At 40.6% G+C, this 14,796-nt stretch overlaps 1 protein-coding gene across 2 annotated transcripts in view; it reads left to right on the forward strand.

Moving 5' to 3' along the window:
• The window catches only part of LOC144494790 (uncharacterized), a 121,587-nt gene that overhangs the window by 38,215 nt on the left and 68,576 nt on the right, over positions 1-14,796 (forward strand). For both annotated transcript variants that reach the window (XM_078214138.1, XM_078214139.1), the window contains exons 8-10: positions 5,412-6,157; positions 7,784-7,988; positions 12,399-12,560. In XM_078214138.1, the coding sequence (XP_078070264.1) occupies positions 5,412-6,157; positions 7,784-7,988; positions 12,399-12,560 (1,113 nt within the window). The remainder of the gene's footprint in view (positions 1-5,411; positions 6,158-7,783; positions 7,989-12,398; positions 12,561-14,796) is intronic.

Raw genomic sequence — 14,796 nt, forward strand, 5'->3', positions numbered from 1 at the left:
TGACTCTCCTGCCCCACCTGTCATCCAAGCTAGGTGGTTCAATTACATTAATACATTTTATTTACTTCGGCCAATAGCGTTCTACCTTCTAGCAGAATTAGGAATTAATTGGTCAATGTAACCCACTGATTCCACCCCCCTGCCCCATTGCCTAATAACCTTACACAAATCCGGTAGGTTCAAGGGTTGCTCCTAACACCTGCAGTCCTGGGAACGAGAAGGGAGTCATCTTCCCGATCTGTTTTTCTGTCCCCTTATCAGTGGAGGCTGAATTGCATCTATTCATTAGAACTAGAGCTGAATCCTTCTATTTACCTTATTTTAGTAGTCTCAGAACGCAGGGATTTCTCTATCCCCTGTATAGCCTGTTCAATAATACACTTTCAAAAATACATGTTTAAATCCTCTAACTATGGTTATATGTGTTTCTATGCAGACAGTACCTCTGTAAAATATATATGGCAGTCTGTGATTCTTATCCACAGACTGTCATATATATTTTACAGAGTTATCCAGTCTGGCTTTTTTAATTCATTTGTGGGACATGAGCATCGCTAACTGGCCAGCATTTATTGCCCATCCCTAGTTTCCCTTGAGAAAGTGGTGCTGAGCTGCCTTCTTGAATCGCTGCAGTCCATGTTCTGTGGGTTGACCCACAATGCTGTTAGGGAGGGAACTCCAGGATTTTGACCCAGTGACCTCGAAGGAACAGTGATATATTTCCAAGTCAGGATGGTGAGTGGCTTGTAGGGGAACTTGCAGGTGGTGTTCCCATTTATCTGCTGCCCTTGTCCTTCTAGATGGAAGTGATCATGGGTTTGGAAGGTGATGTCTAAGGATCTTTGATGAATTGCTGCAGTGCATCTTGTAGATAGTACACACTGCTGCTACTGAGCGTTGGTGGTGGAGGGGTTGAATGTTTGTAGATGTGGTGCCAATCAAGCGGGCTGCTTTATCCTGGATGGCGTCAAGCTTCTTGAGTGTTGTTGGAGCTGCACCCATCCAGGCAAGTGGTGAGTATTCCATCACACTCCTGACTTGTGCCTTGTAGATGGTGGATAGGCTTTGGGGAGTCAGGAGGTGAGTTACTCGCCGCAGTATTCCTAGCCTCTGACCTGCTCTGTCGCCACTGTGTTTATGTGGCGAGTCCAATTGAGTTTCTGGTCAATGGTAACCCCAAGGATGTTGACAGCGGGGGATTCAGTGATGGTTACACCATTGAATGTCAAGGGGTGGTGGTTAGAGCATCTCTTAATGGTGATGGTCATTGCCTGGCATTTGTGTGGCACGAATGTTATTTGCCACTTGTCAGCCCAAGCCTGGATATTGTCCAGATCTTGTTGCATTTGAACATGGACTGCTTCAGTATCTGAGGAGTTGCGAATGGTGCTGAACATTGTGCAATCATCGGTGAACATCCCCACTTCTGACCTTATGATGGAGGGAAGGTCATTGATGAAGCAGCTGAAGATTGTTGGGCCTAGGACACTACTCTGAGGGACTCCTGCAGAGATGTCCTGGAGCTGAGATGACTGATCCTCCACAACCATCTTCCTATGTACCAGGTATGACTGCAACCAGCGGAGAGTTTTCCCCCGATACCTATCGATTCCAGTTTCTCTAGGGCTCCTTGATGCCACACTCGGTCGAATGCGACCTTGATGTCAAGGGCAGTCACTCTCACCTCATCTCTGGAATTCAACTTTTTTGTCCATGTTTGAACCAAGGTTGCAATGCGGTCAGGAGCTGAGTGACCCTGGCGAAACCCAAACTGGGCATCACTGGCAGGTTTTGCTGAGCAGGTGCTGCTTGATAGCACTGTTGATGACCCCTTCCATCACTTTAGTGATGAACGAGAGTAGACTGAGCGTTAATTGGCCAGGTTGGATTTGTCCTTTTTGTGTACAAGACATACCTGGGCAATTTTTCACATTGGTGGGTAGATGCCAGTGTTGTAATTGTACTGGAAGAGCTTGGCTAGGGGAGCGGCAAGTTCTGGAGCACAAGTCTTCAGTACTATTGCCGGAATGTTATTTAATAGCCTTTGTTAGTGTTTTAATCCCAGGGTGTTTCAAATTCCTCGAACACACTAATACCTTGCTGTGGCTGGAAATAATTAGAACTTGGGTGAAATCCAGAAGTAGTGCAGCTGTTTGAGTGAATAAGGGGAAATAGAACAGTGTCCCAGACTTTCAACATATAGACAAACAGCAGCGCTGATCTACGTGTCAACTGGTGATACAAAAACATTGCCCCCAAGTTGTGTTTGGAAGAAATTTTAAGAGAGTCCAATGGAAAGCAGAAAGGTTGGGAACCCTAAAATGACCTGGAAAAACCAATGAATCACATTTTCTTATCTTAATTTCGTTATAACTTTGAATATAATTGTTGACGGAAAATTTATTTTTTTATTTTGTCTTTTTTGGGACTATTTGTAAGAAAAATAAATATTTGTGGATTAGTTATCTTTGGTAGCCTTTCAGCCCAGCATACATTATTTTTGATGAAATTGTGAAGTATTTTATGCTTGTGCTGTGATGGTGTAATATTCTTTATGATGTGATAATGAGAATGTTTGATCATTATCCAGGTTTTCACTTCCATTTGCTAGTCATGAACAGATCCAGATCTGCTGCAGTTAATTCACTATGTTTTGTTGTTGTATAATAATTAATACTCTATCCCTCTTAAATAGGTAATTCAAAGCAAGTTATCATCTGAACCAGTCATAAGAATTTTGGAAAGATTTCCGAATATTTAGTTTTAAAATTCTGAATCCTTTACAGTAGAGTGTTTCAGATGCTGCTGCTGTTGGGGTTTTGTGTCATTACAAACCGCCTTATTGTACTTATTCATCTTCAGCTCTCATTTTTCACACCATTCTCCAGTGAGTCTCACTCTTTTGCCAGTGTTCTGTCTTTGGCTTGAGTTTTCACAATAGTTTTTGTAATGTGACTGGAAAATGAACAGTATCATTTTTTACAGTTTGGTACCATCATAATTTGAAAGTTGTAGAGCAATGCAAAATCGTGTTCAATGTTTAAAATTGTCAAATTTATTAAATAATTATGAAAATAATCCAACAAATATAGTGTGTAATTACAGTGGGACAATTTTACCGACATCAATAGACAACAAAGTTCTACTTGTAAACACTATGGGGGCGATTCTCCCAGCCTGCTGTGCTGCTTTTGTAATGCAGCAGGCCGGGAGATTCTAGCGGCCTCCCCGCTGGGCGCTACGGCCTTTGTGCTACAAATTTCTGGGGTTATCAGGCCCATGCCAGAAATTGGCATGGAGCTGCCTAATATATGCAAACCCTAATTTAAGTAGGATTTAAATGACATTAGTGGGTTCGGGACTGAAATTTCAGGGCCTGCTAGCCTATCCAACCTCCCAGCCAGGAGTGTTTCACTCCAGCGGGGTTTAGCATAGCTCCCCACTTGCAGGGAGCTGGTAGCCTGACCCCGCTGGAGTGAAGGGGAGGCGATCGAGGCTCCCAAGAGTCTCACCAGGGGCAGGTGCTGCTGGGCGTTGCCACCTTCGCAGTGCCAGCCAGGGCCCTCTGGTATTGCCCAAGCGGCAAAATGACAATGCCCAGGGAGCATTTATTAGGCCTATCAGGCATGGGCGGTGGGGCCTAATGGGGGTGGGGCCTCCGGGGTGCAATTTGTGGGGATGGAGGGTCCCGCTGCCACTCTGCACTTTGGGCTGAGTGACAGAGAGACGGAGTCCAGCGATTGAGGGGGGGGCGGGGTTCAGCACTGCGGTGAGAGAGGATGGGGGGGGGGGGGGGGGGGGGAATTGAGGCTGGCCTGAGCATGTTCGGGGGTGCCAGCGATCGGGCTGTGGCGATGTGGGGTAGCAGGGCTAGCAAGCAATCGAGCTGGCCAGTGATCGGGAGGCTGGCAGACGGGCCACTGCACATGTGCCGATCTCGGCACTGACAGAATGGCGCATGTGTCGTGGCCTGCTCAGTGCTATGCTGCTGCCCTCACCAGTAAAAATGAGTCCGGCTCACTGATTTCTGGAGTGAATCATGCAGTGCACAGAATGTGGGAGATTCATTTTAAAACTCCCACTGAAAAAACCAGCGCGAACTACTCCTGTTTTTACGCGAATTCGATACTTAGAATTTTTTTGGGGGGGAATCAACCCCTCTTGTAAATTATATTTGCTATTTTAAATTCACCATTTCTTCAGGGATTTCTCCCACTTGCACTCAATTTTTGAGAACACTCAAGAAACTTTACTCATTGACTATTCAACTGTCCTTCAAGAGAACGTTTGAAATACTCCTAATTTAAACCTATCCTTGTTTTTATGCTATTTAAGAGAGTAAGCTAGTGCATTGTGCATTTTTGATAGCTGACTTCTCTGATTCAAAAAGCAGTTAGCAATCAAATACAAACAATCTAGTTTCAAAATTGTCATACATTTTCTGAAAGGAGACCACGATATCAATAGGGCTTCCCAAACTTTCCCAGCCGTGGAAGCCTTTTGACCTGAAGGAACTCCTGAGAAACATTGTTCATATATTGAAAAGTTAAATCACAAAAAAATGATTATTATTGAGCAATAGCTACAAACATACTAAAACAAACTATATGTATACAATTACTATAATAAACAAGTTCTTTGGTCAACAAATATTTCCAAGTCTTAACTTTTTGTCATTTTTAATGGGAGCATCCACTCGCGCACACTCCCGCATTCTCACTCATCTCTTTCACCCCAAACCCAGTTTGGGAACCCATGCATCACAACATTGTATCAAGGTGCATGCACAACTGCTAAAATGCTGTTGTGCAACCATCCTCCATTTAAGAGGATAGAGACTACAATGACAACAGCAGTTTGTAGTTGCGAAGAATAACATTCCAAGGTGGTGCACCGCAGTCTAGTCAGATAAACATGACCGTTAGATTAAAGAAGGAAGTATTGATGGAGTTTTAAAAGCTTCTTGATCAAGGAGTTTGGTTTTATGGACGAGAGGGAGGTGGAGATGTTTAGAAAACTGGAGCAATTTTTTAAACAATTACATTTAAATATAAAGTTGACAATGACAAAACACTTGACTGATTATTGAGAATTGTGCACAATTATTTTGCACAGAAATTAGACCCTGGAGGCCTGCACTGAATATATTCTGACCATAGACACCTTGTTACCATATGAAATAATTCTAATGCTAATTCAAAACAAGTCAAAGTCTAGTGCTTGAAAATTAATTGACCTAAAACTGTTAATTCAAACTTCATGGTGTTTTTGCCCATGATCTGTAATGAAAGAAAGATTAGTTTGATAAGGGTAAAAGCCAGGGATTTTGTTTGAATGAGGAATTGCCTGTTTATATGAATATTAATAAGGTAGTATTTAATTTAATCCTGTTACCCACATCTCTTTTACAGACCTGTTATTTCTGTGATACCACCACCAGCACAAGTTGCACCAAGCATTTCAGCCCCCAAGTGTAATGAATTTGAATTGATGGAAAATGAAAGCTTCAGTTTCGAGTCACAGATTGTTATACCAAGGAAGAGCCAGAAGCCAAATAAGCAGGAAAATACATGTGCCTCAGATATAAAGGAAGTAATAAAGAAAGGAAAACATAACAAAACAGCAGAAAAAGAAGTTGCTACCACGGATGCAAAACAAGATACTTTACTAAGTGAGCCCATGCCCGTTCTTACACAGTTAGGAGACAAAGAAACTTCCAAAGTGAACAAGCCAACCAAACTGGAAGAAGCTGGCAAAAGATCATCTGAACTTCCCTTGAGGAATAATATGGAGGAATTTCAGGAAGAATTACAAAATGAACCCCCATCCACCTCTAAACAACCTTTGACCCCCAAACAAAAAACAAAATTAGAACCTGTAAACCAAAGGTCAGGAAAAAAATATGCTTCAATTGAGGGCAATGGAGATGAATGTGAGACATTGCAAGAACAGCCGCCATCGAGGGTTGTAGAAAAAACAAAAGGAATGGAAATGTGCAAAATTTCTAAACAGGGTGCAGTTAATTCTAAGAATGCTGCAAAATCTGATAGTTTGGCCAATTTGTCCAAAGCAGTAGCAAGCAATAGAAAAAGAATTTCATACACAGAATCTGACATTCCAAACAAAAATAAGGTGGTCAGCCAACCAATGTCATCAGGTAATCATTTTATATTTATTCTAAAGCAGTATTTAATTACTGATTATTTCCTGCATAAAAGTGATTCAAATATAATATAATGAGCTAAACTGATCAAAATGACTTTACTTTGAACCATTGACTGTTTAAAATGCAAGCTGCTCACACACCATCAGTGAATCAATTAAATTGGCAGCAGATGCCATATCTCATCCTAGCATTCTGAAGATTGAGTACACAGACATCTGCTCCTGATTTTCCACATAGTTGACACAGAGAGAAAATAACTTGGACAAATATCTTTGAAACAGAATGGAAGCAAGCCACACCAAAGTTGATTTCTATCAACCAGTGAGCAATTTGAAGGGCTGATAATGGAGGCATTATAATGATGTTCCCTGTCATCTTTAACTGAATTAAGAAATCATTTTAATTTATAATAAACTTATTTCCAGGTTTTTCCTGCATAAGTTGTTGTTGGCTATGTCTTTTATTCTGTGTGAATTGCCCAATATATATCTTCATCACTTAAGGAAACCGGCATAATTTTTATTGGTTCAAATATTTTTCAAAATATAATTATTGTAAATTGTCAGTTTAAAAATAAAATTACTGATTTGTTCTTCAGAAAAATAGATGAATACTCAAAGATATGGGCAATACATTAAAAGCTCAGTTGTGAACAGCAGTTGGAAACCCAGAATTGCCAACATTTGAGTCCTGAAATCTGCAGAAGTTATTTTAATCCTTGCGATTAAACGCTATTTTTGATGGGTTAAGTTTCCTGTATGAATCATATGTATTAAAAGAAAATCCTACAAATTATGGAACTTCGGACTAACTGCCCTTTTTGTTAGGTCAACAAGTTTTTAAAAATCTGACTTTCACAGTCGTGCTAAGGCCATGACCAAAGGAAAGCCCAAGTATAACAAGTTATCATCCTTTCATACAGATATGTAATCAATATAAATTACAGTACAGCATTTATGGAGCTAGCTCTTCAATTGGGACAACTGACTCCAATCCCCTTATTTTAGAATCATAGAATCCCTACAGTGCAGAAGGAGGCAATTCGGTCTGTTGAGTCTGTACTGAGTCTCCAACAGAGCATCTTACTCGGCCAACCCCACATCCACCCTCCTGCCCTATTCCCATAACCCCACATATTTACCCACTAATCCACCTACCTACACATATTGGAACATGAAGGGGCAATTTAACATGGCCAATCTACCTACACATTTTTGGAGTGTGGGAGGAAACCAGAACATCCTTTTCCTGTTCTTTTTTTCTGCATCCATTTTTGAACTTTATGGAAAATTGTGAGAAGAGCATTTTCAAAGGACTTGAAAAGAAAATTCTTGACAGAATACTGTAGCCTCCTAACAATAGATTGCAGCAGCACCATCAATCAAATGGCTGAATTTGCCCGTGAGGCGGCATGGTAGCACAGTTGTTAGCTGCTGCCTCATTGGAAGGACCACTTGAACAATGTGGCTTGTATTTTATTTCCAAATGTCAAACGGTGTCCCTTTGCTCATCCATTAGTTTAATGTGAAAACAAAAATGCTTAAAAATAAACTTTATTCAAAGTACTTTGATAGTTTTATGGGATCTGGATAATCTCATTTTCCTGTTTCATTACAGATTATAACAGTTTGACCAAGTGTGTGGATCCAGTATCTGTACCATTGACAGAAGTTACAGCAGATGATCAAGAAGCTGAGAAGTTAGCTGGGTTGGAAACAAACAAACTAAAAGCCAGCCTGCTCAGTGGCAAGAACAAGGAAGCAACCATTTTAAGTGCATCTCAAACTATTTCAAGACTTCCACAAAGAATTCATTCAAAAGGGTAAGAAAACTAGACAGCAAAAGTAAAATCAAAATAGATTTTCCTGTTTGGTTTATCATCAAGTTCAGACAGTAAATTTAAACATGCAGAGCACACTTGGGCATTGAAACTGGCAAGTAAGTGGATTCAATCTGAACTTTACTTACCAAGCATCAATTTTACTTGGTGATTGCAGTCAAAATTAAAGCATTAGTCTTGAAAAGCAAACTTGCATTTGTCTAGAAAATGCTTAGCAGGTCATGCAACAATTGTGGAGCTGTAACACTTCAGGTTGATGACTCTTAATCAGACTTGAGGACAAATAGAAATGTAGTGGGCTTTGAGCAAGTGCAAGGAGGTAGGTGGACAGAAAGAATAAAAGGGAATGTCAATACTAGGGTGAAAATCTACAATAGCATGAGAGATTAAAGGATAAAAAGTTTCATGTCACAAAAAGCTCAGATTGGCAGTTATTCAATGCAAAGTAAATGAATAAAAAAAAACAGAAAAATGTGGGCAGCACAGTGGGTAGCACTGCTACTTCATAGCGCCAGGGACCTGGATTTGATTCTGGCCTTAGGTGACTGTCTGTGTGGAGTTTGCACCTTCTCCCCATATTGCGTGGGTTTCCTCCAGGTGCTCCGGTTTCCTCCCACAGTCCCAAGATGTGCAGGTTAGTTGGATGGACCATGCTAAATTGTCCGTTGGTATCTAAAGATGTGATTAGCCATGGTAAATGTGTGGGGTTATGGAGACAGGGCGGAGGGAAGGGCTTGGGTGGGATACTCTTTCGCAGGGTCAGTGCAGAGTCAATGGGCCAAATGACCTCTTTCAGCACTGTCGGGATTCTATGAAACAAAGTGGAAATAGAGCTTATGATCAATATTGTTGAACTCAGTGTTGAGTCCAGAAACCTGTAGAGTGCTGAGTCAAAAGATAAGGTTTTGTTCCTTGAGCTTGGATTGAACTTCACTGGCACACTTGCAAGCCCACGGGAGCAAAGTAGAAAATTGAAGTGACAAGCTGCAGGAAGCTCAGGGTCACACTTGTGACATCCAGTCTGCGTTTCATCTCCCCAGTGTAGAGAAGACCATGTTTGAGCAGTGAATACAGTATAACAAATTAAAAGAAGTTTCAGTTAATTACTGTTTCACTTGGAAGGAGGGTTTGGTGCTTTGATAGTGAGAAGCGAGGAAGTAAAAGAGTAGCTGTTATATTGACTGCATGAATGGAAAGGTGCTGTAGAAAAGGGAGGGGGCATTAGGATGACTGAGGAGTGTTGCAGAGGGAATGTCCCTTTCAGAATGCTGAAAAGGGAGGGTAATTACGTAGGGTTATGTGGCTAGGGCCTGGGTGGAGTTGTTGTCGATGCATGGTTGCTGGGCCGAATAGCCACCTTCTGCACTGTAGGGATTCTATGACATTAGTGAAAGGATTTTGGCTTAGAAGATCAGCAAATAGAAACATCAGGGTTGAGTTTAGGAATAATGAAGGATAGAAAAACTGGTAAGAATCATTTATAGACCTTGTAACAGCAATTATACTATTGGACAGAGCATTATACAATAAATAACTGGAGCTGTAACAAAGCCAAAGTAATAATTGGGAGTAATGGGAGGACTTTAATCTACATAAAGAATGGAGAAATTAAATTGGCAAAGGTAGGGCTGAACTTAATGGCTGCAACAGTCATCAACTGGCTGAAAAGTCATGACTACCCTGCTGCAGCCATTTCCAAGGACCTTGATATAGCTAAATATTAATCAGGAAATTAACAGCTTGCCATTGGGGTTCCTGTGCCTTTAAAGGTGTTGATTCTGCCTGAAAGAGCTGCTGGCGAATTAGAAGGCTGGTAGCTCTTCAGTCTCAGCAGTGTCATTGGTTATGGTGGACACGGCTGGTTAGGCAGCAGTCAAATTTTCCTGTTCTCCCTATTTGTTGAGAGTGCAGTATTGTATATGGTGTCTTGAAGTATGTTCCATTTTACTTCTGCAATCTGTGTGGGAATGGCAGACAGTGCCTGTTCATTGAGTTGAGGAACTGTTTATTCCTATCTGGGTAGGTTGTATGGCTGTCACAGATACAAGGAAAAATAAGTGTTAGGTACACAAAGCAAATGGTAACAACAAATGGTCTCTGTACATTTTGATTTATCTTTCTTTTGCTATAGTGCGAAAGGAAAGTGGGCCATGCCTTATGGTCCTTGCTCACTGTTGTGTTGGAATCCCTCAGTAGATTAAGATCCGTCTTAAGGATTCTGCTGAAAGCAATGCCTACTTCTTCATCGAATTGATCTTTTGTCTCTGTAGCAAAGCACAGTGTTGAAGCATGGGTGCTGCTTGAAGCAAACAGCACATTGTGAACCATTTGTTGGGAGATTCTATCATTGGAGAACATAGAGTTGCTTATACCCTCATTCGAACTCTTCTTCTCCAGAGAATGTGTGATGCTTTTCTCTCAGTAATCCACTTTCAGCTTCCCTAGAGGGGACAGTGCTCGCTATGTAAATATTCAGCGTATCAAGTCCCATGTTGGTCAAGGCAATCTTGCAGGAGTTGCCCAGTTGCAAGATGTCTGTCAGTATTTCTTTATGGTTGTTTCATTGTTCGCTTGGTGTGACAGATCTGGTTTACTGGTTGAGTAGACTTTAAGCACCCACTTGAAGCAGGTGAACAATGGCAACATCTTACAAGTTGGGGGCTGCCCAGCTGAACATGATTGATGCTGATCAGTGGTACACAGTTCTCCCTTGCATCTCTGGGGAAAGCCTGTTATGCCGGTTTGCACTAATCGACTTGAGTTTATCTCTCATAACCTGTCTCCTAGTTAACACTATTGTGTTTAGGCTCTGCAGTGAAACTGGAATGTCCTCTACAGGGCTTAAGATTGGCCAGTTGGACCAAAAGGTATGCTGTGCGCCACATTTGGCACCAGCTTGGTTGCAGGAGTTTCTAAAAAGATGACATATTTGGGTATCAGATTGCATTTGGATACCACTCCAGATATTTCATCGGGGTTTGCCCTCTTAATCTTCATCCCCTCGAAGTTTCCAAAAGACAGTGGGGCTATTTTTCCACAGCTATTGAATTTAATTCAGGTATTCCAAAAGGAATCTATAAAACTGCATCCAGGTAGAAAGTGGTGAGGCCACAGAGCAATGATAAACACTGAACAATACGAACAGGGATCTCTGTTGTTGCTTTGTTCCCATCAGTCTTGACTATTTCAGTATTCCCCTTGCTAGTCTTCATGCAATCTTTCATCCTACATAATAAGCATGCTCATCCAAAACTTTGCTACACATATTTTAACTCCCACCAAATCTGATTCACCCATTACCCAATCTGCTTTCAGTCTGACAATGCCCTCGTGTTAAATTCCATATCCTTGTTTTCATAGGAAGAGTAGACTATTCGTTTCTTGTACTTGTTCCTCCATTCACTGAGATAATTTGATCTGTCTTTGCCCCATACCTCTATTAAAAATAGATTCATTTCAGACTTAAAATTAAAAATTGATCAGCTGAAATTTGCTTAAGAGAGTTCCAAACTTCTATCATTTACATGTAGTAATGTTTCTTAACTTCACTCCTGAAAGTTCCGACTCAAGTTTTAGACAATGCTTCCTATTCCCAGACCCTCCAACCAGCAAACATGTTTTTTTCTTTATCTGCCTTTCCTGTTCCCCTTAATACCATGAATATATTGATCAAATCATTCCTGTACCTTTTACATTCAAGGGATTGTAACCTAGTTTGCAAAATCCCACTTTGTAATTTACCTCTTGTTATCATTCTGGTAAATGTTTGCTGGGATAGTGCTTTGATCTATTCACAGTGTTGTCTAACCTGGGTTTTGTGTAGCTGTAGTATATCTTCTACCTCCTCCTCGCCCCAACATTGCATTAGCCTTTTTGATTATATTCCAGACATTTTAAGGATCAACCCCTCCTCCCCCGCCGCAATTCAACTTTAAATACATATTTAAAGCACAAATCATTTGCAGGACTGAGAAAAGGTAGATTAATGGCATTAATTGAATAAAAGCAAAATACTGCAAATGCTTGGAATCAGAAATAAAGGAGTAATATGAACTCAAAACCTTTTCTCTCCATACATACTGCCACACCTACTGAGTTTATTCAGCATTTTCCAGCATTAATTAAATAACTCTTTCAAGAGCTGTCACAGGCACATTCGGATGAATGGCCTCATTTTGTGCTGTGTTGCTCTCGGTTTAAGTTTGGCAGTGTTGGGCACCTGTAATCTTGGTAATCATCAGCCGTTACACAATTCTGAGGAAGGAGTATTATCTTTCACTTTATAAATTGTAGTTCACAAAATATTTCCTTTTACAAGTTAGCCCTTAAAAACTCTCCTCTATTTTCTTCTTTTTGTTTATCAATAAGTTGACCTCATTAACTATGTTGCAGACCAACCTTGAGTACAAGTAAAACACCTGCAGTTTTCAGCAGCAAAGGTGCGAATAATAAGCAAAAGGAGTGCCCAACTGAAAATGCTGTCCCATCCACCTCAGCAATTGGAAAGCAGAAGAAAGAACAAGCACTTTCGTTCCCTAATAAGTTTGGGATAAAGTAAGTCGTTATCGGAATGTTATTACAATTGCTCGATGTGGTTTTTAATTTTTTTAAATTATTCAAAAATGATTTAAGGTCTGATCTAATAAGAAATGAACAAAGAATTTGTTAACTAAGCACGGAACCATATATTTATAACATGCTAAGAAAGCAAACATACCAGAAAAGTATATTTGAATTTTTAAGTCCATAGCATTTTTCATTAGATGAACTTTGGAACTTTTCCATCATTCAAGAGGGTATGCAACCTTGGAATCTCTTTCAGTTACCATGATTCTGCAAAAGTCACAAAGGAAATCCTGTAGTGTAAAGTTTATTTTTTTTTAAATCAGCCCACAAAAATTATTTTAAGACCATTTGTAACAGGCTCCTTGTGTTACAAAGTGATCTGAACTATGAGATTTACCTCAACTGCAAAGTAGCAGAAACATCATTTATTGTTCCCTGCAGAACGTCTTAGTTGGATTTTGAAGGAAGGAAGAAGCAAACGAATAACGTTTGTTTTAAAGACTCCTCTTATCCTTCAACAATTCACTGCATATAAATGCAAATTTGCATTTGCAAAAGGATCAGATGCGACATAGTCCAATAAATTTTCTGCCCTGGTTTGTCATATGATTTACTGTGCCATATTACAGTTGTTATCCAAGGGAAGTCCTCTCATAACTTTCTATGAAGATGATCGTCTCCCACATCAAATAAAGTTCTATTCATGTTTAACATTTTGTTTTTTGTAATTAATTTTAAGTTCTAATGATCCTTAGTACAGTTAAATGCAGCTGTCTTGATTGCTGACATAGTTAAGCCAACACATTTACCACTGAGTTGGATATAATACTAACCAGGGTTCCTTTTAAAATTTTATTGATGTGCACAGCCAGTGTTTTTAATGCTTCCACTCACAGGGCCTGATTTTACCATCGCGTTGTGCCTGTTTTTGGGCGCGAAAACTTGGTAAAGTCGGGCGTGAAGTGAGTAGTGCGATCTGCGCCCGCCTCCACGCCGGTTCCCCCTTTACCAAGGCCCAAAAATGGCCGCGATCGGGACCATGCCCAAAATGGGCGCGATGGCCATTTAAATGCATTTGCATGCATGTAGATTGCATGGCGATAATGTTGTACACATCCACAGTGCAAAAGTGTAACTAAATTTTTTCCCACGGGAATTGGTCACCCTGCCGTGTTCGTTGTGACTGAGTGGATCAGGATGATATGGAGGTACAGGTCTCTTTGGAATGCTGGAAAGGACAGAAAGATGTGTTTTGTGAGAGCACCACACTGCAGTTGGCAGAAATGGCAGAGTATAAAAAGCTGAATACAGAGGCCGATGGGTAAAAGCTGAGTGTATGGGGAACCCTATCATGTTATGGGAAGGGATGAGAGCACAACTGTGGGAAATGGGTCAGATATGGTTGAGGGCCCTATCATGAACGCATGACAGGGGGTGAGATTTGAAGAGGGATGAGTCAGAGGAAAGTGAAGTGAAATTAAGATCTGGAAGTGTTGGTGCCCTTGTGTTGTTGGAGTTTGTGCTCCCTAATACTTAAGAGGAACATAAATAGCAAACGTAACTCCATTATTCAAAAAGAGAGCGAAATCAAAAGCAGGAAGCTGCAGGCCAGTTAGTTTAACATCTGCCGTGAGGAAAATATAAGAAGCTATTATCAAAGACGTTAAAGCAGGACACTTGGATATATTTGAGGTAAAAATTACAAAGTCAGCATTATTTTGTGAGATGGATTTATCAATTTATTGGAGTTCTTTGAAGAAGTAACATGTGCTGTGGATAAAGGAGAACTTGCAGATGTATTGTATTTAGATTTCCAGAAAACATTTGAAAAGGTGCCACATCAAAGCTTTAAAAACCCATGGTATAGTGGGTAACATATTAACGTGAATTGAAGATTGGCTAGCTAACAGGAAACTGAGTAGGCATAAATGGGTCATTTTTTAGTTGACAATATGCAATGAGTGGTGTGTCACAGGATTTGGTACTGGGATCTCAACTTTTTATAATTTATATAAATGACTTGCATGAAGGACTGAAAGTATAGTTGCTAAATTTGCAGATGACGTAGTGATGGGTAGGAAAGTAAGTTGTGAATAGGACATAAGGAGGCTTCAAAGGAATATAAGTTGAGAATCATAGGATCCCTACAGTGCAGAAGGAGGCCATTCAGCCCATCGAGTCTGCACCAACAACAATCCCACCCAGGCCCCATCCCCACAACCCC

Source organism: Mustelus asterias, chromosome 6 (assembly GCF_964213995.1).
Source record: "Mustelus asterias chromosome 6, sMusAst1.hap1.1, whole genome shotgun sequence".
NCBI lineage: Eukaryota > Metazoa > Chordata > Chondrichthyes > Carcharhiniformes > Triakidae > Mustelus > Mustelus asterias.